Source organism: Grammomys surdaster, unplaced genomic scaffold (genome assembly GCF_004785775.1).
Source record: "Grammomys surdaster isolate TR1022 unplaced genomic scaffold, NIH_TR_1.0 125956, whole genome shotgun sequence".
Classification (NCBI taxonomy): domain Eukaryota; kingdom Metazoa; phylum Chordata; class Mammalia; order Rodentia; family Muridae; genus Grammomys; species Grammomys surdaster.
In genome coordinates, this window is record NW_021620775.1 from 3036905 (window position 1) to 3061499 (window position 24595).

Here is a 24595-nt window from a genome sequence, read left to right on the forward strand (position 1 = left end):
TTTTCTAGTTTCATACATTTGCATACAAATTTCATGATGTCACTTCTTCTTAATGAATGAATGCATCATTGTGTAAATTTTCTTTATCCATTCTTCTGTGTAGGGGCATTTAAGCTGTTTCTAATTTCTGGCAATTATGAGTAGAGCAGTAATGACCATGATTGAGCAAATGTCTCTGTAATTAGTAGGTAAATTGCCTAAGAGTGGTATAGCTGGATCTTAAATTAAGGTAGTAGCATCTTCCAGAGGAAACACCACACTGACTTGCATAATGGCTGTACAAGTTTGCACTTCCACCAGTCACGGAGGAGTGCTCCTCTTACCCCACATTCCTTCCAGAATGAGCTGCCACTTGTTTTGTAGATCTTAGTCATTCTGACAGCTATAAAATGAAATCTCTAAGTAGTTCTGCTTTGCATATCCCTGGTGGCAAAGGATATTAAACATTTCTTTACATATTTCACTGCCATTTGAGTTTTCTCTATGGATAATTTTCTGTTTAAATCTGCACTCCATTTTTAATTGGGTTATTTATTTCCCTGATATCTAGTTTCTTGAGTTCTTTATATATATTGAATATTAGCCTTCTATTGGATGTATAGTTGGTGAAAATATTTTTACATTTTGAAGGTTGATGCTTTGTACAGTGCCCTTTGTCATACAGAAGCTTTTTAGTTTCATGAGTAACTAAGCAATAACTCATTTGACTTAAGACCTATTCCACGAGATGGAACCCATATCCGAACTGCTTGTACAACCAAGAACCCGAGACTATATGGCCCATGGATCTGGGGTAAAACCAAATGATACTGGTCTAAAAAAAGAAAAAAATCTAGTGATAAAATGACTCCTAATGACATTCTACTACACTCATAGATCTGTGCCTTGTTCAGGCATCATCAGAGAAGCTTGCCTGCAGCAGATGGGAGCGGATATAGAGACCCAAAGCTGGGCATTCAGGAGAGGATGAAAAATCTTGGGATAATCAGCTATAGATGGGATGTATCCATCAAATCTTTCCCTTAGAGTCCAGGGAACCCTGAGGAAGGGGAGGCAGAAAGAGCATAAGGGCCAGAGTGGGTGAAGGACACCAAGGAAAGAAGATCCTCTACACCAACCTTCCTAATGCTGTGACACATTAATATAGTTCCTCATGCTGTGTGACCCCAACCATAAATGATTTTCACTGCTGCTTTATAACTGTAATTTTACTACTGTTATAAATCGTAATGTAAATTTCTGTGTTTTCTGAGGGTCATAGGTGACCACTATGAAAGGGTCATTTGGTTTTCAAAGGGGTCATGATCCACAGGGTAAGAATCACTGTACAAAGTCAACATGAATCATGACGAGCAAAGCTCATACGAACTCACAGAGACTGGAGCAGCATGCACAGGGCCTGCACAGGTCTGCTTCCTGAATGTATATTATGGCTTTCAGTTTAGTGTTTTTATGGGATTCCTGAATTTGCAAATGAGTTTGTGTCTGATTCTTGTGTCTTCTCTTGGGCTTTTTTTCTTCTGTTGGTTTGTCTTGTTCAACTTTGATGTGATAGTTTTTGTTTTATTTTATTATGTATATTTTTAAATGAATGAATGAATGAATGAATGAGTGAATGAAAAACTAGCCACTAGGGTAAAAGTTAACAATTGAATTACTACTTATACCTGCTATGAGAGGGAAAAATCAGTATTCTTCAATAGAATGACAATGGGTACACCAACCACTCCAGGACAGGCCTCATGTTCAAGAGTAATTGACATATATACATATACGTATATGTATAAACTCCACAGGTTCTTGCTTTGTTTTATTTTGTTTCGTGGTTTTGATTACAGTTTGGTGGGTTTGGGGGGAGGCAGGGTTTGTGTTGTTTTCTTGTTTTTTTTGTTGTATTAGATCCTTGTTTTTGGGAAGGAACTGAAAGTTGGGTGGGTAGGGACAGGGAGAGGATCTGGAAGGACCTTGAAGGAAAAGAAGAATATGATCAAAATATATTTAAATTAAAAATTTTAATAATAAAAATGCCATTTAAGAATAAGTAAGTAAAACTGATATTTTGAGAGTCTTTCTTGTCTGCAGATATTCTACTAAATTTCCATGTGCTGGTTTAGAAAACAATATATTAGTTCATACTTTCAATCATATTCAGTTATTATTAAAACCAAATGTGAATAAAGACAAAGCTGGATGTCTGAATCATGACTGTCACAAGCCTATCACTTTCTTTAATAGATTATTTTAATTTTTCTTCATTAATTTACTTATTCACTTTACATCCTGATTGACCTTCCTCAGAGACGGGACACCACTCTGCCCCCGTTACCGTATCAAGCCTCCATGGAACATTTAGTTGAATCAGGACTGGGCTTCATTTTTATTCTCTTCCATTGAGGCTAGATATGTCAGCCCAGGTAGGGGAAATAGATCCAAAAGACAGGCAACAGAATCCTAGTTGGAGACAGCTCCTGATCCAATTGCTAGGGGACTCACATAAAGACCAAACTGCACATCTTCTTGACCTCTCTAGGTCCCTCGATCCTTCACCCATCTCTTCCACAAGACTCCCTGAGCTCTGCCTAGTATTTTGTTATATGAGTCTCTGTATCTGTTTCCATCAGCTGCTCAATTAAGGTGATGGTTATGCTAGGCTCCTGTCTGCAAGCATACCAGTTTCATTAATGATATCAGGGATTGGCTCTTTCCCATGAGATAGTCTCAAGTTGGGCCAGTCATTGGTTGGCCATCCCTCAATCTCTGTTTCATCTTTATCTCTGCACATCTTGTAGGCAGGGCAAATTTTGGGTCAAAGGTTTGTGGGTGAGTAAGTGTCCCCCTCCCTTCACTGTAAGTCCCACAGTGGGTGGTCTCTTCAAACTCCATATTCCCTGCTGCTGGGAGATCACCTATATTCTCCCAGGAGCCCCAAATCACACATATCCAGGTTCTCCCAGAGATGTCCCCCAACTAATTTCCCTTCTCTTTCCCAAGCCTCCCACCCTTACCTCTGCTCTCTCCAAACAGGATCCCTACCCCTTTCCTAGCTGGTTCCCTCTCTCCATCCACTTTTGGTGTCTAGTTTATTCCCCTTCTGAGTGAGATTCAAGTATCCTCCCTGGGGCCCTCCTAGTTAGTTTTTGTGGGGTCTGGGGATTGTAGCATGGTTATCCTATACTTTGTGGCTAACATCCACTTATAAGTAAGTGCATACCATGCTTGTCTTTCTGATTCTGGGTTACCTCATTCAGGGTGATATTTTCTAGTGCCATCCATTTCCCTGCAAATGTCATGAAATCCTTGTTTTTAATAGCTGAAGAGTATTCTGTTGTGTAAATGCACCACATTTTCTCTATCCATTCTTCTGTTGAGAGACATTTGGGTTGTTTCCAGTTTCTGGCTATTAAGAATATTCTATGAACATGATTGAACAATTTTCCTTGTAGTATGGTGGATCATCTTTTGGGTATATGCTCAGGAGTAGTATAGCTGGGTCTTGATGTAGAATTATTCCCAATTTTCTGAGAAAGCACCAGATTGATTTCCAATGTGGTTGCACAGGTTTGCACTCCTTCCAGCAATGGAGAAGTGTTCCACTTGCTCCACATCTGCATTAGCATCTGCTGTCACTGAGTTTTGAGTTTTTGATCTTAGTCATTCTGATTAGTGTAAGATGGAATGTCAGAATTGTTTTGATTTGCATTTTCCTGATGACTAAAGATGTTGAACATTTCTTTAAGTGCTTCTTGGCCATTAGAGATTTCTTTGTTGAGAATTCTGTTTAGCTCTGTAATCCATTATTTAATTGAGGTATTTGGTTAGTTGGTGTTTAATTTCTTGAGTTCTTTATATATTTTGGATATTAGCCCTCTGTCAGATGTAAGGTTGACAAAGATCTTTCCCAACCTGTAGATCGCTGTTGTGTCCTATTGACAGTGTCCTTTGCCTTACAGAAACTTTTTGGTGTCATGAGGTTCCATTTATTAATTGTTGGTATTAGTGCCTGAGCGATTGATGTTCTGTTCAGGAAGTTTGCTCCTGTACCAATGGATTCAAGGCTATCCCCCACTTCATCTTCTATTAAGTTTAAGGTACTGGTTTTTTTGTGAGGTCTTTGATCCACTTGGACTTGAGTTTTGTGCAGGGTGATAAATATGGATCTACTTGCTATGTTCTACATGCAGACATCCAGCTACACCAGCACCATTTGTTCAAGATGCTTTCCTTTTTCCATTGTATGGTTTGGTGTCTTTGTCCAAATAAATAAATAAATAAACAAACAAATAAATAAATAAAATCAGGTGTCTGTAAATGTGTGGGTTTATTTCTGGGTATTCTATTTTATTCCATTGAGCAACCTGTCTGGTTTTATGCTAACACTATGGATGGCATTTTTAATAACCATTGCTCTGTAGTACAGCTTTAGATAAGGGGCAGTGATTTCTCCAGAAGTTTTGTTATTGTTAAAGGCTCTTTTGCCTATCTCAGTTTTCTTGTTTTTTTTTTTTCACATGAAATTGAGAATTGCTCTTTCACGGTGTATAAAGAATTGTGTTGGCATTTTGATAGGAATTGCATTGAATCTGTAGATTGCTTTTGGTAAAATGACCATTTTTACTATTCTAATCCTATCAAGCCATGAGTATGGGAGATCTTTCCATCTTCTGATAGCTTCTTCAATTTCTTTCTTCAGAGACTTGAGGTTCTTGTCATACAGATCTTTCACTTGCTTGGTTAGTTATAGCAAAGTATTTTATATTATTTGTGGCTATTGTGAAGGGCGGTGTTTCTCTTATTTCTTTCTCTGTCAGTTTACTGTTTGTATATATGAGGGCTACTGGAATGTGTTTTGTTTGTTTAGTTAATTTTGTATCTAGTCACTTTGCTGAAGATGTTTATCAGTTGTAGCAGTCCCTGTCAGAGTTTCTGGGGTGATTTATGTATGCCATCATATCATCTGCAAATATCAATACTTTTACTTCTTCCTTTCCACTTTGTATCCCCTTTAGTTGTCTAAAAGCTTTAGTTAAAAACTTCTGATTTTTAACTAAATAATAGTACTATTTTGAATAGATGTAGAGTAGGAAGACTTGTCCCTGATTTTTGTGGAATTGCTTTAGGTTTATCTCCATTTAATTTTATGTTGGCTATTGTCTTGCTGTTATAGTGCCTTTATTATGATTAGGTATGTGCCTTGTATCCCAGATCTCTCCAAGACTTTTTATCATGAATAGGCATTAGATTTTGTCAAAAGAATTTCCAGTGTCTAATGAGATGATCATGTGCTTTTGTTTCTTTTAGTTTGTTTATATGGTGGATTACATTGATATATTGTCATATGTTGAAACATCCTTGCATCCCTGGAACAAAGACTACTTGATCATAGTGGATGATGTTTTTGATGTGTTTTTGGATTCAGTTTGCGAGTATTTTATTGAGTATTTTTACATCAATGTTCATGAGGGAAAATGGTCAGAAATTCTCTTTCTTTGTTGAGTCTTTGTGTGATTTAGGTATCTGGGTGACTATGGCCTCATAGAATGAGTTGGGCAATGCTCCTTCTGTTTCTATTTTGTGGCATAGTTTGAGGAGCATTGGTATTAGCTCTTCTTTGAAAGTCTGGTGGAATTTTGCACTAAAATTATCTGGCTCTGGACATTTTTTGGTTAGGAGACTTTTGATGACTACTTCTATTTTCATAAGAGATAAGGACTATTCAGATTATTTACCTGCTCTTGATCTAACTTTGGTAAGCAAAATTTGTCAAGCTAATCATCCATTTCATTTAAATTTTCCAATTTCATGAAATACAGACTTTTGAAGTAAGACCTAATAGTTCTTTGAATTTCCTCAGTGTCTGTTGTTATATCTCCCTTTTCATTTCTGATTTTGTTAATTTGGATATGGTCTCTCTGCCTTGTAGTTAGTTTGGCTAAAGGTTTTTCTATCTTGCCAATTTTCTCAAAGAATCAGTTCTTGATTTTGTTAATTCTTTGTATTGTTCTCTTTGTTTTTAACTGATTTGATTTCAGCCCTGATTTTGATTATTTCTTGCCTTCTTCTCCTCTTTGGTATGCTTGCTTCTTTTTGTTCTAGAACTTTCAGTTGTGCTTTTAAATTACTAGTATGAAATCTCACCAATTGCTTTATGAAGTTACTTAGTGCTATGAACTTTCTTCTTAGCACTGCTTTCATATGTTCCATAAGTTTGAGCATGTTGCACCTTCATTTTCATTGAATTCTTGAAAGTCTTTAATTTTTTTTTCTTTATTTCCACCCTGACCCAGAGATCATTGAGTAGAGAGTTGTTCAATTTCCATGAGTGTGTATTAATGTGTAGGTTTTGATGTGTGGTTTAGGCTTTAGTAATGTTTCTTTTATGAATGTGGTTGCCCTTGACTTTGGGACATAGATGTTTCGAACTGAGATGTTATTTGGGCTGGTTTTTCCTTTTGAAGAGTTCAAGTGTCCTTTCCCATCTCTTTTGATTAATTTTGGTTGAAACTCTATTTTATTAGATACTAGAATGGTTACTCTGGCTTGCTTCTTGGATTTTGTTTTTTGCTTGGAAAATCTTTTTCCAGCCCATTACTCTGAGGTAACATTTATCTTTGTTCTTGAGGTATGTTTCTTGTATGCAGCAGAATGATGGATCCTGCTTTCCTATCCATTCTGTTGACTTGTACCTTTTTTGTTGGGGAATTGAGTCCATTGATGTTGAGATATATTAATGAATTAATGAATAATTATGTTGATTCCTGTTATTTTAAAGTTTGTGGTGGCAGAGTATGTGCGTGTGTGTGTTCCTTTCTGTTGGTTTTGATAGTGCAGGATTATTATCCTGTGTTTTCTTCGGTGTAGTTAACCTCCTCAGGTTGGAGTTATTCTTCTAAAATCTTTTGTAGGACTGGATTTGTGGATAGATGTTGTTTAAATTTAGCTTTGTATTAATTCTATCAACTGATGTTCTCAACCAATAGCCCTGCATCTAAAGCATATATTTATGAAGCAAAATGATATTTTCGTAAATACTACAACATAAAATGTTCTATTTATTATGCAGGAGGTGTTTGGCTACCATACCCAGAAGCTACGGAGAGCCCTGTGCCTTGTCACAGCCATCCTGACTCTTGGTGCAGTTCAGCTGATGTTCTACTGGAGGCCTGAGTGGTGGGTATGGACCAGTTGCATCCCATGCCCCTTGCAAGAAGCAGACACAGTTTTGCTGAGGACAACCGTGCGTACCTTTCTTTTGTCCATTTTAAATGCCATGATCATTACAGAAAGACAGATACTGTATATTCTCACTTACACAAGGGAGATATGAAGTTGACATTATGGAATAGTGATTACTAATTCTCAGAGCCTGAGAAGGGTAAGGAGAGATTGAAGGAAAATGAATAGTAGGTACAAGGCCACAGTTGAATAGGGGAATACTTGTTAATAGTCTATTGCATAATAGGATAGCATGGCTGACAGAAAATTTTAAAAATAGCTAGTGGACAGGGTTTTGAGTGTTTCCAACACAAAGAAATGTTAAGTTTCTGAATCATTCAGAACAAACTCTATTGCTCTGTCAGTGTTTCTGGGGAGACATGAACAATTGTCTATTCACTGACAACAGACCAAAGAAATTATTTCACCCAATTCTATAATATGTAAGCTATATACACATATATTATAATACATGCATTATCTATCTATCTATCTATCTATCTATCTATCTATCTATTTATCTATCTCACAGGATTGTGGGTGAATCACAGGCGGTTGTAACACTGAAGAGCACACTCCATTCCTAGAACTCCTTGTTTTATCTGCAAGTGACTAAACAGGTTATAGAGTCTTTTCTTTCAGGAAATTGCTATTCCCTTTAAACCCAGTGAGAGACCCTTGAGATTTCTGTAATGTTAGGAACTTGTTCAGACTTGTGAGTTTTGTTTATTTTCCAAGTCTTCAGGGAGGGAATGTTTCAGTTCAGAAGAAATAACTACTCAAGATCCATAAATATATGCAAGTACTATATCTCAAATAAAAATTGAAATATAACTTTTAAAGAAAAAAGAGTCTTTAATTCTGCATCTGTGACCCAGCAACGATTGACTAGTATTCTAGCAGGAAGATCTCGTTCATTCAAGCAGTCTACCTAGACCAGGACAAGAGGAGGAAAAACTGTCTCCTCAAGCCACACATTATCTCTTGTCTAGCCCAGGAATTCTGACGCTCATCAGCCTGCAGAAATGTCTGGTATTTCAGGCTGATGGACGTTGCTCTCCGCCATTATATGGACAGTGGTTGTCATTGTTACAACTCTGAGATCACACAACGTGGGAACACTCAATTTTCAAAAATTTGTGTCTTGGAGTATTCCAGACAATTTAAGCTCATGGATATTGTTTAAAAATGGCCAGAGCCTGGCATGATGGTGTACACAAATGATCCCAATCCTTAGGAAGCTGAGGCTGGCTAACAAGGAGAGTGAGGCCAGTCTAGAATATACAAAGAATCCCTGTCTCAAAAAATTAGATAAAATAATAAAACGGAAATAGAGTCATCTAAGAAAGTTTCTAGACATAATGCTTTCCTATAAAATATATCCAGTATTTCTGAAATGTTTGAACATATCAGAAGCCTCTGGAAGGCTCACTGAAACACAAACTGCTGACTCCATTTCCCGAGTTTCTGACTCTGTGGAGTCTAAGAATGGGACTGAGAATTTGAATTCTGAGCGAGGTCTGAGATTGTCCTCTTGTTTGTTGACTTTTCAAGGATGAATTTCGAAGATATATGAGGAAAAAGGTCTTTTGCCTCCACTTATCCACACTGAAGTTTCCTATAAGCAAGGACCCAGAGGAACCTCTGGTAGCTGACCACAACTCAGTCATAAACCAAGCTGTAATGAAGCCAGAACTGAAAGTAAGAGGTCTTACGTGTAGGACATTTCAGTACGTTTGTGAAGACAAAGTAGAGCATGTGTTTATTGGTTCAAGTTTTGAATGTAACACTTTGGGGCTGGAAAGATCCTGAAGTGGAACACCCACATGGGAACCTACACTAAAGAACTCCCCTTTGTTAGGCTTTCCTCTGTGAATGATGTCTGTTCCTTCCTATTTGTGGTTGCAGCTACGATGCATCCAAGTGCAGAAAATCAGGTACGTGTGGGATTTCTTGAAGAAGCGATTTCAGAAAGTTGGGTAAGTATAGCTCTTTCTCACCACTGTCTCAGAACACAGTCAAAGGACCCTAGCTTATTGGGCGTTGTAAACTGAAGCATTGTTCCTATCCCAACTACATCCTAGGTTGCTGGAAGACAGCAACTCCTGCTTTGACATCCATCATACATTTGGATTGGGTCTGACCAGTGAAGAGCAAGAGGTCAGGTAGGACTAATAATGCTTACTAAACCTAACCCTGCTGGCCTAAAGTATCAAATGGACCCTCACTGGTGTGCTGCTGGCAAAATGCTTCACCAGCTTGATGCCATTTGCTGGCATCAGAAAGACATTCTAACCTCTCTTCTTAGGTAAACTTATTAAAAAGACATCAAAAGAGCAAAGCAATAGAATAAAATGGGACCCTTTGTCTAGGCTTGCAGAATAGGCATTATGTTAACCTGGAGTCATTTCATAAACATCAGCCTCTTAATCCTCCCAAACTGACTGAGAACCAAAAAAAAAAAAAAACCCACCAATAATCAGATCATGCTTTACTGTGAACAAGTAGCTATTGAGATGAACATTTTACTGTTTACTTGTATATGTCATTCAACGTTGCATGTGCAGGACACAGAATATCCCTAGACTAATGACAGGAGCTCAACAGAGATTTGCAGAAGAAACAAATGACAGTATTTGTTAATTTATTATCTCTGTGTTTCTGATATGTCAGGTATCTTGCAAGGGATTAGTGATCTAAAGAGAAAGACATAGCCATTCATTTGGGGAGGGGGAGGAGGGAGGAACAGATGCAGAGAGGGAGGGAGAGGAGTAAAATCCACAGACTGTCTGTAGGCTGCCAGACGTTAGAAGATGCTCATTCAGTCTACTAACCAGAGGGGAAATACCCCTGCTTCCTCCATCTCTTGTTTGAAATGGCTCATCCTGGTGAGCTCCAAAGGAAACAGGTAAGCCCTTCCAATAATCTTCAGTCTGTTTAGTTTCTCAGACACTTTTAGGGACATTGTTTTCCTGACATCAACCAGAAATGTCAATTGTCAAACCAATAGGAATTGTGATGAACTTCTGTTCTGGGGTTCCGCCCTTACAGCTCAGAGATTTCTATAGGAACAAGACAGTCCACATGAGACAAAGAATTCTGGAATTCCAGCAAGTTCCTCGCACTATTTTCTTCATTACGCTTTAAATGTTCATTTATTTTGTGTGCATGTATATATGGGGGTATAAGTGCACAAAGCATGTGTAGAGTTCAGAAGACAACTTGCAGGAGGTCGTTCTGTCTTTCCACCACGTGATCGGGCTTCGGTTAGCAGGCTTGGCAGCAGGGGCCTTCATTCGCTGCAGCAGCTTGCTGGTCTGCCTGGCACCATAATCCTTATGCAGAGTCTAAGAAGTCTGAAGTGTTGGTTTCAGTTCTTCCTCTGCAGAAATATTGTGGGAAACGAGGTGGGCATCTATACCAGAACAATACTGCAAAAAAAAACCTTCTTAGAAATATTATCATTATATAAGATTTCGGCTGAATGTTTGATACATTGAGATACAGAAACTTTTCAAAGTCATTAAAATGAAACTCATTTCATAATACTTAACGCAAGATGTTTGGAGGATTGGTCTAGAATGCTTAAGAGCTCTCAGTGATAGATGTAGAGATATTCTGCACAAGAAACCATTTCCACAGCAAAGATTTCCCATTGGTGTAGCTAGGACACATTTGTCCTTATTTATCAAGTGTCAAGCTTTAATAAACATCATCCATAATTAAATTTAAATCCGGTCTACACAATAAAGCACTTGACAATCTAATAAGCAAGACAGAGTACAGTATCCCAAATATGAAGAATAGAGAAATAATCTCATAAGCAGAGGCATATTTTATGTTGTAGGCATTCCAGAGTGAAGGACAGAAAGAGCCAGTGGATGTCACGCATTTCCCCTTCATTTCGGAGAGTGAGTTGGGGGCCTTTCCAGGGAAATTAGAAGTGACTGACTGATTGGAGGGCATGTGAATTCAATAACTGATGCTGAGCTTTCCTTCATTTGAAAACCAAGAGCTCACTGCAAGAGAAGAAGGAAGGAAGACTTGCCACAGTCTGACAAGATGACATGATTTAGGACCTAAATGTCTGCTTCTCCGTGGGATTCCTGGCAGCTGGGCAAATAGAAGATCTAGGATGTCCATAGGTCTCACTTGTCGACAGCAAAAGCTAATCAGGCTACCAGGAGAGAGGATTTCACCCAGGAGAGAAGTCACCAGATGGCATCCTAAAATGAATAATTGTCTCAGGAGCTGGCTTGCTCTGATCTTAACCTCTCTGGGCTAAGCTCAGCCTTTCATCGTCACAGCCATTCTGGACAGGTTCACTGACAGCTCCCGTCATAAGAATGGGGTCCTGTGAAAAAGCATACCCACCTGATGTCCACTAGCCTTTCTAGTGAACAGGGTTAGGACACCCCTTTACCTTTTTCATTCATCCTGTCCTGCTCCTGATCCTTTGTTTAGGCTCTGAACTCAGAAAAGTAACTGCTTGGCAGCACACCTGAGATAATTCCAGACATTCACCTCACTGGTTTACTGCAGAAGAGACCAAAACTTTGACAGCCAGTGTTTGCCAGTCTCTGCGGTGGGAATATTCATTCCACAGCCAGTTTGTGTCTTCAATACGGCAACACCAAAGGAGAAGCTGGAAAGAGCCACTCACTGTTGGTTCTGTGGCTCTTCAGGGCCAAACTCAATTCTCGACTTTGCCCTCCCTTCTGAGGAGGAGAAGCAGGCCTGCTTGTTAGGTACCTAGAAAGGAAATGTAAGTGATGGGCAGCCAAAAAGGCATCAAAAGCTCTGTTTATAGAAAGCTGTATTACGAATAGATCAGCCATAAACAGGAAAGCAAGATGAAAGGCAGAGGAAGGAAGGCGGGAAAAAGAAGTTGGTAGTACCACGGAACTTTGCTGTGGTACAGCTCTGGTCTTGATCGGAGCAAAACCTGAGAGAGAAGTAATGGTTACCCTTACGCCTTTTGAAAGTCACACACTGAGAAAATGGTCCAAATACACACGTGCACGCACGCATGCTCGCACTCAGCCTCCCACATCATCTTCCTAGAAAGGAGCAAGTGATGAAGAGAAAGAAAGAAAAGCTTTATCCTCTTCCTCGAAGCTGAAAATATGCTCTCAACTCCTAACACTCAACTAGGAGCTAGCTGTCTAAAGATACTGCCTGTATTTCATTTAAATGTAATTTGATAAAAACCAAACAATTTGAGATCAATGTTCTCTTTTTAATGAATTGGAATTTTCAGGCCCGTGGCTTGGTGGGTCTGATGGAAGTAGAAAGTCATCTAATTCCAGTGCGTGCCTCAGAGCCAAGGCCCATGGAGACAGCAGCGAGTGTAAGCCGTGTGCCTTCCAGGCGAAATGAAGGAGAGGATACCAAGATCTGTCTTGCCTTCCTCACAGTTCCTCATGCCCTTTTTGCTTCCTCCCCTCCTGATCGTTCACTTATGGAATGCATGGCCATTCTTCATCAGAAGAGACTCCTGGGAGCACCTCGTCAGCTCATACTGGAAACTGAAATCCTGTGAGAGCTGTCCCAGCTAGCTCGAAGACTGTGGTTTAGAAAATGAAGCACGTTCCACTAGGATAGGAAAGAAATGGACAGAGCACAGATAAGGACCAGGATGAAAAGCTAAATGACTGATGTCACATGCCAATTTTGAGATATGAAGTTTCAGTACATCACTGTTGTAATTACATACGTGGAGATTTCTTCTGGGAAATAACCTCTCAAAGCACTCCCAAAGTGTTTTGTAATGAGGGATTTCTAAGACCAACTCATCTATTGGACTGAGTAATTGCACCCAAATCCCAGGCACTGGGTGTTATAGCCTGTGCATCCTAGACCTCCTTCCCTTGGTAAAGCAGGAATTTCAAGGGAGTGAGTAACTGGCCCACAGCATCACTCAGAAGATTTCTTAATTTGCTTTCCTATAGAAGTGACTCACTCTGGAATATCTTGCTTGGCCCTCTGAGTTTCTGGAAAACTTTAGGAATCTCTCCTGCCGGAGATGCTCTCGCAGGCTATCAGAATGGAAAGAGTAAGCAAAAGCAGAGTGCTGGAGTGAGAAGGTTGAGTAGTGCAGTAGTGATTGTAGCATCCTCCTGCTTCCTCATTAAGGATCCTGACTCTAGTCTACAAGGGCTCCAGAGCCCCACACGAAGCTCTCTAGCAATTCTTGAGGATATATTGGTGTATTCCTTTGAGTCAGTAAAGGAAACACTAAGCAAACTGAAAAGAGGAGTGAATTATGCCTCAAAGGAAAATACTACTAGCCATTTATGTTTGGTATTTCAGAATTCACACACTCCATATGTCCTGAATATCTCAGAATTGGAGGAAATCTCTTGTGAACCTAGAAGCACCAGCTACAACCAGTATGAAATTCCCTTCTTGAGGTCTCAGCTGTAGACTTGGTCAGGATCCATCCTCTGAGAAGAGGCTGTCTGCCTTCTTAGCAGTTTCTCTCCTAATAGATATTGACAGATGTTAGGTAAACCTACTTAACTGTGTTTGGCCTACACTGTTTGGCGAGGCCACACAGAATGATCTCAACCTTACTCCTCTGCCACCTCATCAGGTCTTTCATGGTGGAATATAATCTTTGACCTTTTCTTGTGTGTCTTGGCTTCAAGCCTAATACCTCTGGTTGCTTCGCCACTGCCAACATCCATGAGAATTCTCTGGGGCTGGCTCTAAGACTGAAATGGGTACACAACCTCTAAACAAAGCAGAATTTCTCTTGGCGAAGGTTAGTAGGAGTGACAAGACAGAGAAGAGTAGGCTGGCTGTGACTTCCTCCTGGCCCAGATGAACCCAAGACCTCATTCACAGACAATGCCTGACCCACACTGTTCCTGCCTCACTTCTCCAGGGCTTGAGTTCTTCCCTCAATGGCAATTTCAGGTACCATCTCAGCAGACAAGGAGAGACAAAGAGCATCAGGCCATCAGCTTACATTCTCAATTGGATTTCTGTCATCTCAGTGTGTCCTTAGTTGTGCATTAGGGGTTTGGACTTCAGCAGAGGATAAAGCAGAGGACTCTAGATGTGGTTCTCCATGACTTTCATTAACCCCAGCATTTTGGGGAACATATTCAGTGTCTAGCCCCAGGTCCTAGAAAAGCAGTTCTGAAACTGCCCTCTCTTCTCCTGCTTTCAAAAACAGTAAATGGGACTTCAGGAGAGAAAACATGTAAATTTATGTTTTAATTCAGTGAGGTAAATGGTGTTGCCAAAACAGAAGATGTTGCTGAAGGAGAGAAATATATTTAATTGTGTTGGACACAGTCATACCTAAAAGACAGCTGCCGCTTACCTGGGACTTGTCATGTCCTCAGCACACTCTTGACAACTGCTTTGCATATTTATCTCACAGAGACACTGATCACAATTTTATTAGGTATATTTTATCAAATTCATTTTTCAGATAAGGGAACTCAGGTTTGTTCCTATCTCCAATTTGGATATACATTAATTTGAACAAATAATTCTTTATTACGAAGAATGTGTTAGGCTCTATCTGAGCTCTTGGGGATCTAGTAATATCCCTTAAAAGGTTATGTTATTATAATGGCAGACACATCCAACTAAAACATGGGAAAAAATGTGGTATGGGCTTAGTTAATGAAGTGTTTGCCTTGTAGGCATGAAGACATGGGTGTGATCTCTAGAATCCATGTGAAAAGAACAAAAAAAGGTGGTACTTATTTGTAATCTCTGTACTTGAACATGCTAGAGACATGAACTTAGGTTTACTAGCCAGTCAGCTTAGCCTGTATGTCATGTTCCATGGGAGACCTTGTCTAAAAATAAAGGTGACCAGCCTCTGAGGAAAGGTTTCCACATACACGTGTGAATGTGCACATCCACCTGCCCACATGTGTACTCACACATAAATACAAAGAAGATACATGTTCAGGTAGTCATATATGCTACATAGAAAAATAAGATAGGTTAAAGAAATTAAGGAAAGTTAGAGTAGCCCTCGCACCCCATCATAAGAAGCAAACCTAGGGCATTGTGCATAATAGATGAATATTCTATCGTAAGCTACACAAATGTTCTACCATGGAGCCATACATACCCTTTGGCCCAGGAGAGAGGCTATTTGAATAGGATTGTTAGGGAGGGTCTCCAGAAGAAAGTCCTTTTTAGAGGCCTAAATGGAGCAAGACACACAAATTCATGCAAAGATTCAAGGAATGTGGCCTAGGAAGAAGGAGGAGCAAGGGCAGAAGCTTGGTTGGGTGTAGAACTTGTTCTGTTCAGTCTCACAGTTCAGAGCTGCACAGCTTGGTTGTCAGGTTTGCCTTTTAAAGGCTGAGCAGCATTTACAAAGGGAAGAGTATAGGGAGAGCATAGCCTGCAGAGGGGAGAAGGAACACAGGCTGTGTCCTGTGAGGTTCTGACAGTTGGTCAATGACTGATTATTGTCAGAGAGTTAACATGGCTTGAGTTTAAGTCTTTGGAGGTTCGGGAATGAGATTTAGGGTTCACACATTCACACAGCTCTTCCTCTCTGCCTCTTCATCCCTGAGCCTCAGCGTTTTCCCACATTAGAGAGTTAGAAGAGCTTAATGTATGTCATCTCTGTCCCTAACAAGCAATAGTTCAAGTTGGTACAGCATGCTTTAAAAGTCAGATGAACTTGAGCTCATCTGTGTTATACGCAAGATCAAAGAGCACTCATGTAGGCTCCCCCAGCTGACAATCCCAGAGGTGGAGTTGGGAAGTGATGTCATAGAGGCCATGGTTGGGAATATCTTTCCTTTCGGTCTCTAAGAACTTAAGACAGCTACTTACTTTGTTCAAAGTTCAGTTTCCTTTATAAGTAGTGATAATGTGAAGTGTTATTTAAATATGATCCTTAAAAGTCCCATGCTTGCAATGAATATTAGCTGTTTATTAATTAATATTAATATTGACTAAAGACCCACAGCAAACAACTTTTTTCTATTGGCAAGATTATCCCTTTAGAACTCTGTAGAATATTATAAGGATCAAATATATGTTTTGCAAGAACTTAAAAATTGTAAGACACAATCCAAACACCAGGGGCTGTTTACAGTGGACACATGTCCTGACAGCTACACGTGAGCAGCACCATAGAGAAAGTTCCTGGGTACTTATTCTTTCTATGGTGCATTGAATGGGTTCACTCTACACGGACTTCTTATGAGAGATTCCAGGCTAAGACAGACACCATTATTGATGTCTAGGATAAACTGAATGCTTGAGAAGTCTAGAAGTATTTTCAGACTTATGTCTTTTCAACTGCTCTTAGGATGTAATCAAGTTATTTTTCTCAAAGCCCTTTCTAATTTCATTTTGACTACCTCAGTTGTATTAAAGATAGTTTAAAGCAGGAAAAAAACAACCTTCTTAATCACACATCGACTTTCATCTTAAAACTACACATGGTTTAGTATGACGTCAGCCTATAGTGGTTACCAAGGCACAAGATACCTAAAGGACAGAGAGGTGGGTAGCTTGTGGTCAGCTTGCCTGTGCTCACTTGTCACTGGGCTTGTGGGCTGACACTAACAGATGGTCAATCTCCCACAGAAGGTTAGTGTGTGGGCCCAATGCTATCGAGGTGGAGATCCAGCCCATATGGAAGCTACTTGTTAAACAGGTAACTAAATAATTTTTTTCTTTTTGAAAAAGAGAATCTGTTTCTTAATGTCTTGGCCTCAGTGGGATTGTAAATGCTATCTGTGTTTCATGGGACTGCCTCTTGACACTCTAGCTTTTTCTGTTTATTAATCCTTCCTTTCAGTTTTTTAATATTATCAAACACACACACACACACACACACACACACACACACAAACTCAGGATCTGACCTATCCTTTTCAATTGCCTCTTTATTACATCTATGCATCTATATATGGTATCTATGTATGTATCTATATATGTATCTATGTATGTATCTATGTATGTATCTATGTATGTATCTATGTATGTATCTATGTATCTATGTATCTATGTATCTATCTATCTATCTATCTATCTATCTATCTATCTATCTATCATCTATCTGGCATCTATGTGTTTGAGAATACAGTTGTGTGTATGTGCGTGTGTATATATGTACATGTGCTTGTATGTTGCTTATGCATGTGCAAGTATGTATGTGTGCTTCTGTGTGTGTGGTGTGTATGTATGTGTAGGTCAGAGGACAACTGACAGGAGCCAGTTCTCCCTTTCCACCAAGTTGGTCTTAGGGATCAAGCCTAGGTCCTTAGGGTTGGCAGCAAGTGCCTTCACCTTCTCAACCATCTTACCAGCTCAGTCACCCCTTATTTTATGTTTAAATACACTTCTCAGTGAGAGTCAGATTTCTGTTTTGTAATATCCTGTTTCTTTGGTAATCTTAAGTTTTTTCTCATGGTGGTAGCATGGTATCTTAATCTGTTCAGGATACTACAAAACAATCCCATAGACTGGGTAGAAATCTAAGGTAGAGGAACTGTATACTCAGACCAGACTGAGGGGTCTTGCTGGCCTGTGGACCACCAGCTTCTTCATGTCTCTTTTCATGGCAGAGGTCTAATCCCTGCTTATCAGGACCTATGCAACCCTAGTTATCTCTCAAAGCCTCACTTCCAAACACCCCCACACTGGGGGTCAGAGCGTCAACAAGTGAATCCTTTTGGAGAGGCCAAAAGTCTTCAATTTTACCACAGAGCCACGTCATTACATCTATAATCCCTACGATTTTAAATTGTATTGTTTGGGTCCTTTACAAGTTATTTTTACTGTTTCTATTTTTTTGAGTGTGGCTTCTTGTTAGTTTTTTAAAAAACATATTATTATTATTATTTTATAATTTTATTAGTTCTTTTGTGTCAGTCAACTAAGTGAGGAAATTTCTCCCTTCTACTCTCTGTGTTTGCAGTCCCTCTTTGTGGCTCTGTGCCTGCCTCTCCCTGGTCCTCAGTGTATTACTGGGTCAGAGACAAGCCTATATAGGAGGCAACAGTGTTCTCCTGTGATCTGTGTGGGGCTTGGGAGAGGTCACAGTTGTACCAAAGACTCTGTTTTCTCCCACTCTGCCTTCAGCTGCCTGTGTTTCCAGCCTTTACAGCATGTTACCTCTGCTTCTTACTGTAGCCCTCGTTTCAGTTTCCTGCCTGAGATTTTCTGTCCTACTCCCCTCAGCATTGAGCTCCTACCTGGTGCTATTTATCGCTGATCCAGGGTGCTGGTCTTGGGGTATGCACAATGCTCCATAATTCCAACCTCTTGTTAAAATATTATGATATCTATCTGTGTTTATGCATGATGTATGAGATGCAAATACGCCTGTGGCATGCATGGATTTGTGTGTCAAGGCTGATGTGTGTGGAGGTCAGAGGTCTTCTACTCCGTCTGTCCTTCCACCTTTATGTGCGTTTCAGGGATTGAATCAGGTTTCCCAGGCTTGCACTGACAAATGTCTTTACCCACTCAGCCATCCTGCCAGCCGAGCATATTTTTAGCCCCTTTCTAACCCATAAAAATGGTCTCTTTTTTTTGAGAATGGCTGCATCTGTCTAACATGAAATATTATCCACCATTGTTCTATTTCTGGGGCACACACCAGGCTATTATTATTTCAGCATTAGTTTTTAGAGTAATGCTATATTCCTAGCAGAAAGGAGCTGGTGCTGAGCTTTCCCTCATACTTATTCTCCCACCCCGCCCCCACATGTGCTTCCCCCAGCTAGGAAGGCAGGCTGCTTCAAGAACCTCTTACCAAAATGCATTTGAAAACTGCTAAATACTTTCTAAAGTACCAGTGATCCTTTCTGAAAGGAGTCCAGTCTGCTTTAGCACACATGAATCAGAACCTTAGTAAAATTAAAAAACAGGGCGAGGGAGTAAATTACTTCACATTTAGTTGGAATGGATATTGAATAAGGGGGTTAAATTAATTATGCTGCCGCTGTTTCTTCTGAAGAAATATTTAAGCAATTTTCCACTGTATTTCTACAAACTCAGAATCATGTTATCATTAGTACATAATCTATAATTAGAGCATCTTATGCCAAGTGAACTCAAGAGCTATAATTTGTAAGTAAAGCAGTTGAGATGGGAATAATAAAAACACCAAGAAACAAAAGCTTTTTAGATTTATAAATAATAACCAAAGGCTTGAGGAACACTTCATATGTAGCCTTATTAACTTATTAAGTAGCTATCAGCTGATTGTTAGGAGCAAAGTAGAATTTTATTCAGTGTCTGAGAGAATTACAGGAAGTAGTGTTTGGAACGGTTTTCCTGGTTTAGCAAGTATTTCATCTAATTTATTAAGAGGATAAAAAGGGTGCTTCCTCAAGAACGGAAACCATGCTTCAGCCTAGTGTGCTCTTTTGTTATTGCTGTATCTCTGTGTTGTGGAAATTTTTGTCAGTTCCTGGGATTTGTTCTTTCTGTTAAGACTGCTTTTTAATTAATTAACTAATTGATTGATATTCAAATTTCCTTTTCCCCTCCCTCCTCTCCTTTCAGTCTTTTTCTCCTCCCCTCCTCCCATCCACTCCTCTTCCCTTTCTGTTCAGAAAAAGGGAAGTCTTCCATGGATTTCAACCAGCCTTGGCATATGGAGTTCCAGTAAGACTACAGTGTCTGCGCATGAGGCATCCCAGTAGGGAGAGAAGTCCCAAAGGCAGGCAACAGAGTCAAAGACAACCCCTGACGCCACTGTTAGAAGTTGCTGTTGTTAGATTTATTTATTTAGTTGGCACTGCGGTTGGACCAGGGTCTCACATGTGCTGAGTCGGTACTCTACTACTGAGCTTCATCCCAGCTCTCTGCTGTAATCATTCAAAGGAACCGGGAAGACCAGAGTGGGAAGTAGGGGGAGTAAAGAGCTGAAGGTCTTTGGAGACACCTCATCAGCTTTGGAGTTAGTGACACCATCCCCTAATGATGTTGGATAAATCCTTGCAAAATGCACTGCTTGCCCAGGGTCCTTCTGGGCTCAAGGGAAGGAACCACACTGATTCTGTTGCCTCTAAAAAGATCTTACTATGACTGGTGACAGAAAGAATATTATTCTAAAATAGCTTGGATAAAAGAAGACTCTTCATTTTCACGGCACAATTAGTCTAAGTCTGCAGCATGTGAGAACATGAAAGATACACAGATTTTTGAATGATTTTTGAATGAGATTGAATTTTGGTTTTCCTCCATTATTGTGTTCTGTGACCCCACTGCTGGGCAGACATGAGTGAACATCTGCTTACCTCAGATAGGGCACTGACAACAGAACAAACCACTCATACCACCAAAGTCTAATGTGATAAACCAATGAGTTGGGGGGGGTTACTTACAGGAATACGGGTGAGCAGTTACTTATAAGTATATAAATGGTTCAAAGGGAGCTGTATCCCCACCTCTCCTCCAGCTTGGGAGACGGCTCACAAACTCTAGAAACCTGGAGTGCACTGCAGGTGGTTAAAATTGTCTTTTCCTAGGAGCTCAGGACCTTCGAACCTTTTCTAGGCTGGTCTTTTTTCTTCTAAGCAGTTTGACTGATCTTACTTTCTTCCAGGTTGCTTGGTCAGAATATCTTACTTACTCTTAGCAGTCTTACCTGTTTATTGTTCCTAGGGAGGAAGAGGTCTGGTGAGTCCAGTCAGTTTCAGGAACTTCCTGAAGCTATCCTAGTTACTTACTTCCCGTCTTAATGACAACTCTTTGTCATTAAGGATGACTGTTTCACCTCCTCCTGAAACATCCTGTTATTTCATTTCCTTGTTAAACATCCTGTCCTAAAATACACAGTATTTCCTTTATATCCTGTCTCAAGAAATTTTCCCCTAAGATGGAGGGTTTTTATCTGGAAACTGCCGTACAGAGTATGAATAAATGTCATATTGCTAGATTCTGTACTGGTGAAGTATTTTTTGGGGGAGAGAGGGTGAATAAGAATAGAAAATTTTGAATATGGCTCTCAGCACTTAGAGTAACTTTATTTCTAACATATTATATTCTGTGCTCTTGGCATTGTCTTTGCTCAAGTTAACTGAGTTCTAAGTGAATTTATAAACAGCAGACATCATCACATGCTAAAAATGGAAAGACATTCTATAGTGTAATGATATAATTCTGATTGCTACCACATAAATGCTATTTTTGTACCTGCAGGTTTTAAATCCATTCTATGTGTTCCAAGCCTTCACCCTCACTCTATGGCTGTCCCAGGGTTACATAGAATACTCTGTGGCTATCATCATTTTGACTGTTATCTCCATTGTCTTGAGTGTATATGATTTGAGACAGGTAAGGATTGAAATCATGGCTGGACTACATTTATATTTTGCTTCTGACTGAACAAGCAAAGCCTAGAGAATTTCTACCTGGAGCATGGAGTAGCTTTGTCACACGCAATTCATAAGGCAACAACAGTTACATCTTATATGGGGACACTTGCAGGATAGGGTATTGGGAATACCAAACAGATTTAAACATCTTTTCAAAGATCCATCATCAACTGGAGGCTTCACTAGACTGTGAGGTTGTTTGTGAGTCAGGTGTGAGGAATGTTACATGGATTGATAATAGCTTTACTCTTAAGACTAGGGAGGGGCAGCAGCTCAAATCACATATTAACCAAGACACAAGACTCTACTTTTCTCTCTCTCTCTTCCTTCCTTCCTTCCTTCCTTCCTTCCTTCCTTCCTTCCTTTCTTTCTTTCTCTCTTTCTCTCTCTCTCTTTCTTTCTTCCTTTCTTTCAGCATAGCAACCAAAAGTCAGGCTGCTAGATCCAAGGATAGGTATAATTTGAATGTTAATAGATGCTGCTCTGTAATTTTCCCCAAATAAAACAATTCTTTTGATCGGAAACACACAAGGCCATTGATTTCTCCAACTCTACACCAGCACTGTGTGATAGATATTGATATGTAGAAGTCTTCATCCAGTAAGTGTTTAGTGTTCGAAACTGATGTTTTAAAGTACAGTTACAGATCGCTAGTGAAAGGAGCGTCGTTTTACTTCCCGGAGCATTTCATTTTTCCTCTACATTCAAGGACTTTTCATACCCACCATCAGTGTGGGGAAGTTTCATTTTTAGTCTATCTTTCCCCCTTGACTTTGTTTTTTTTCATATACTAAAGATTATATAGAGGCAAATGTATTTCTCTTTTCCTTTGTGGTTTCTGGTTTCCTATTCTGTGTAATTGTTGTGTGGTAAAACTTATCCTGAGGAGATACACAGGTACATCTACGCAACCTCAGATAGGGATCCCACAACAATCCAAACTATGGGTACCACCAAAGTCCAACCTGGTGAACCAGTGCATTTTGGAATCACTTACAGGAATATAGGTGAAGAATCACTTACAGGAACAGATGTTACTTAAAGACAATAGCATCACCAAGTGTCATCCAAGTATGGGTGATAGCTCACAGAGCTGGGAAGTTGGAGTACACTGTACAGCCTGCAGGCAGCTCAAGAGGATGCTCAGTTGGTTTTTTAGACAGATCAGCTGGTTTCTGCTTCTTCCAGCAGCTGATCTGGACTCAGAGTCTCTGTTGTAGCTCAACTTCCCTCTACCTGAGAGAAAACTCTTAGATTTTGTTGCTTATTGTGACAGTGAGGGGCCTAGTGAATCTGGGGTCAGTTTCAGGGACTTCCTGAAGCTATTTTGAGTTATTACTTTCCTTCTAAGGACCTTCATTGCAAGATAGAATTTTTAAATCTTGTATGGCACTATTGCATAGCAACATTTAAACTTAGATAATTTTTAATTTTTCTGTATCTTAAACCTCTTATCCAAATTAAACATTTGCAACTGGACAGATGGTTTGAGAGTGCTGGCTGATCTTGTAGAGTTCCCAGGTTCAATTGCCAGCACCTACATGATGGTTTTCACCCATTTATGGCTCCAGTTCAGGAAATCTGGTGCCATCTTCTGACCTCCAGGAGCACCGGACACCCAAGTGGTGCACGTATATACGTATGGGAAAAACAGCTGTACATGTACAAATTAAATAAATCTTAAAAATGTAATTAAAATTCATGTCTACTTCTTTACAGTATCCCTAAATTACTTTGCCCAACATAGTGGGTAACATGAGAAGGCGAGCTTAATCAGCAGTTCGACAAAGGAGCCAAGAAGAATAGGAATTAGAAAACAGACACTAATCTCCTTAACAGCTGGTATTTGTTTACGAAGCCCAACTGACCTAACTAGTAAGGCATCTTGCAAAGCCACACCAAGTGAGCATACTTCCTTCAATAACTTCTGTCCCTGAGGGAGCCCTCAACCATTAACACTGTTTATGATTTCATAGTCATACTACACAGGCATTGGGCATAGCCTATGTAGAATGGGACACATGCCGTGGTATATCCTCCCTCTGACTGATACATCCACATAAAAACCAGTGACCAGGATTTCCTTACCCCCAGTCAAGTACTGCTCATTGCACTGAACACACTTTCCAACAGTGACCTGTGGATTTTGAGGTAACAGTAAAATTGGATGGGATGGGGGGCTACCAGGAATAAAGGAAGGAACAGCTAAATCTTTATGCTGAGTTCATTGTTTCTCTGACTTAAAGCTAAGAGGGTAATCTACCTGCCTGATTGCCCTACCCAAACCATGCTGCTTGGTAAAAGCTTACCTCACTTGAGTTGTAGTCCTTTGCTAAGAAGTTAGGAGAGTGCGAGTCAGGTAGAAGTGCAAACCTTTGAAGTGTATTTGTGTGCAGTCTAGCTAGGCTCACCAGTGCATTTGCTAGCATGTTACTGAGAGTATCCCTAGACCCCCTCACCTCTGGCTCTGCCTTCAGTCACGACCCAGCAAGGCCCTGGGGTACATGAGTTAATGCCCTACTTTCACTTTCTCTGGAGAGAATTCAGCCACAGCAAACACAGATATCCAGCAACAGATGCGGAATAACAACAGCATGCAAATGAGCTGTGGAAACTGATCCTGGTCCCACTGAAGAGAGACTGTAGAAACAAGAGAGGGGCCTGATGAAATTCAGGCAATGAGCTTTGCAACTATGGCAAGCATCACAGCACTCGCCTACTCCTGGCTGGCTGGTTGTCATAGAAACCCATGCTTATAGTTTCTGAGTACATTAGCTCAAAGAGAATGCTTATATTAGCCTACTCCTGTGTTATTAGGAGATGTAGAATACTTCAGGTCTGTGAAATACACTTTTGCTGAGGGATTACTGTGTGAGAGAGTCTGGGGACAAAGAGGAATGCATGGCCCCTTTTCTACCCTGGGAATTGCCTGCCTTACAGGGGAGAAAGGACAAGAAGCTGTAATGGAAGTCATCAGGGCTCCAGCACAGGTGTGAAACCAGGAGCGGAGCGCTGGATTCCTCCTGGATCTGGTCCTTGTTGGAGGAGGTCGT

General features: G+C 40.1%; 1 protein-coding gene across 1 annotated transcript in view; it reads left to right on the plus strand.

The window, feature by feature from the left end:
- Atp13a5 (ATPase 13A5) overlaps positions 1-24595 on the plus strand; it is a 140201-nt gene that overhangs the window by 18712 nt on the left and 96894 nt on the right. The window contains exons 2-7 of the mRNA XM_028753804.1: positions 7061-7234; positions 8767-8913; positions 9121-9191; positions 9297-9377; positions 16795-16864; positions 21367-21501. Of these exons, the coding sequence (XP_028609637.1) occupies positions 7061-7234; positions 8767-8913; positions 9121-9191; positions 9297-9377; positions 16795-16864; positions 21367-21501 (678 nt within the window). The remainder of the gene's footprint in view (positions 1-7060; positions 7235-8766; positions 8914-9120; positions 9192-9296; positions 9378-16794; positions 16865-21366; positions 21502-24595) is intronic.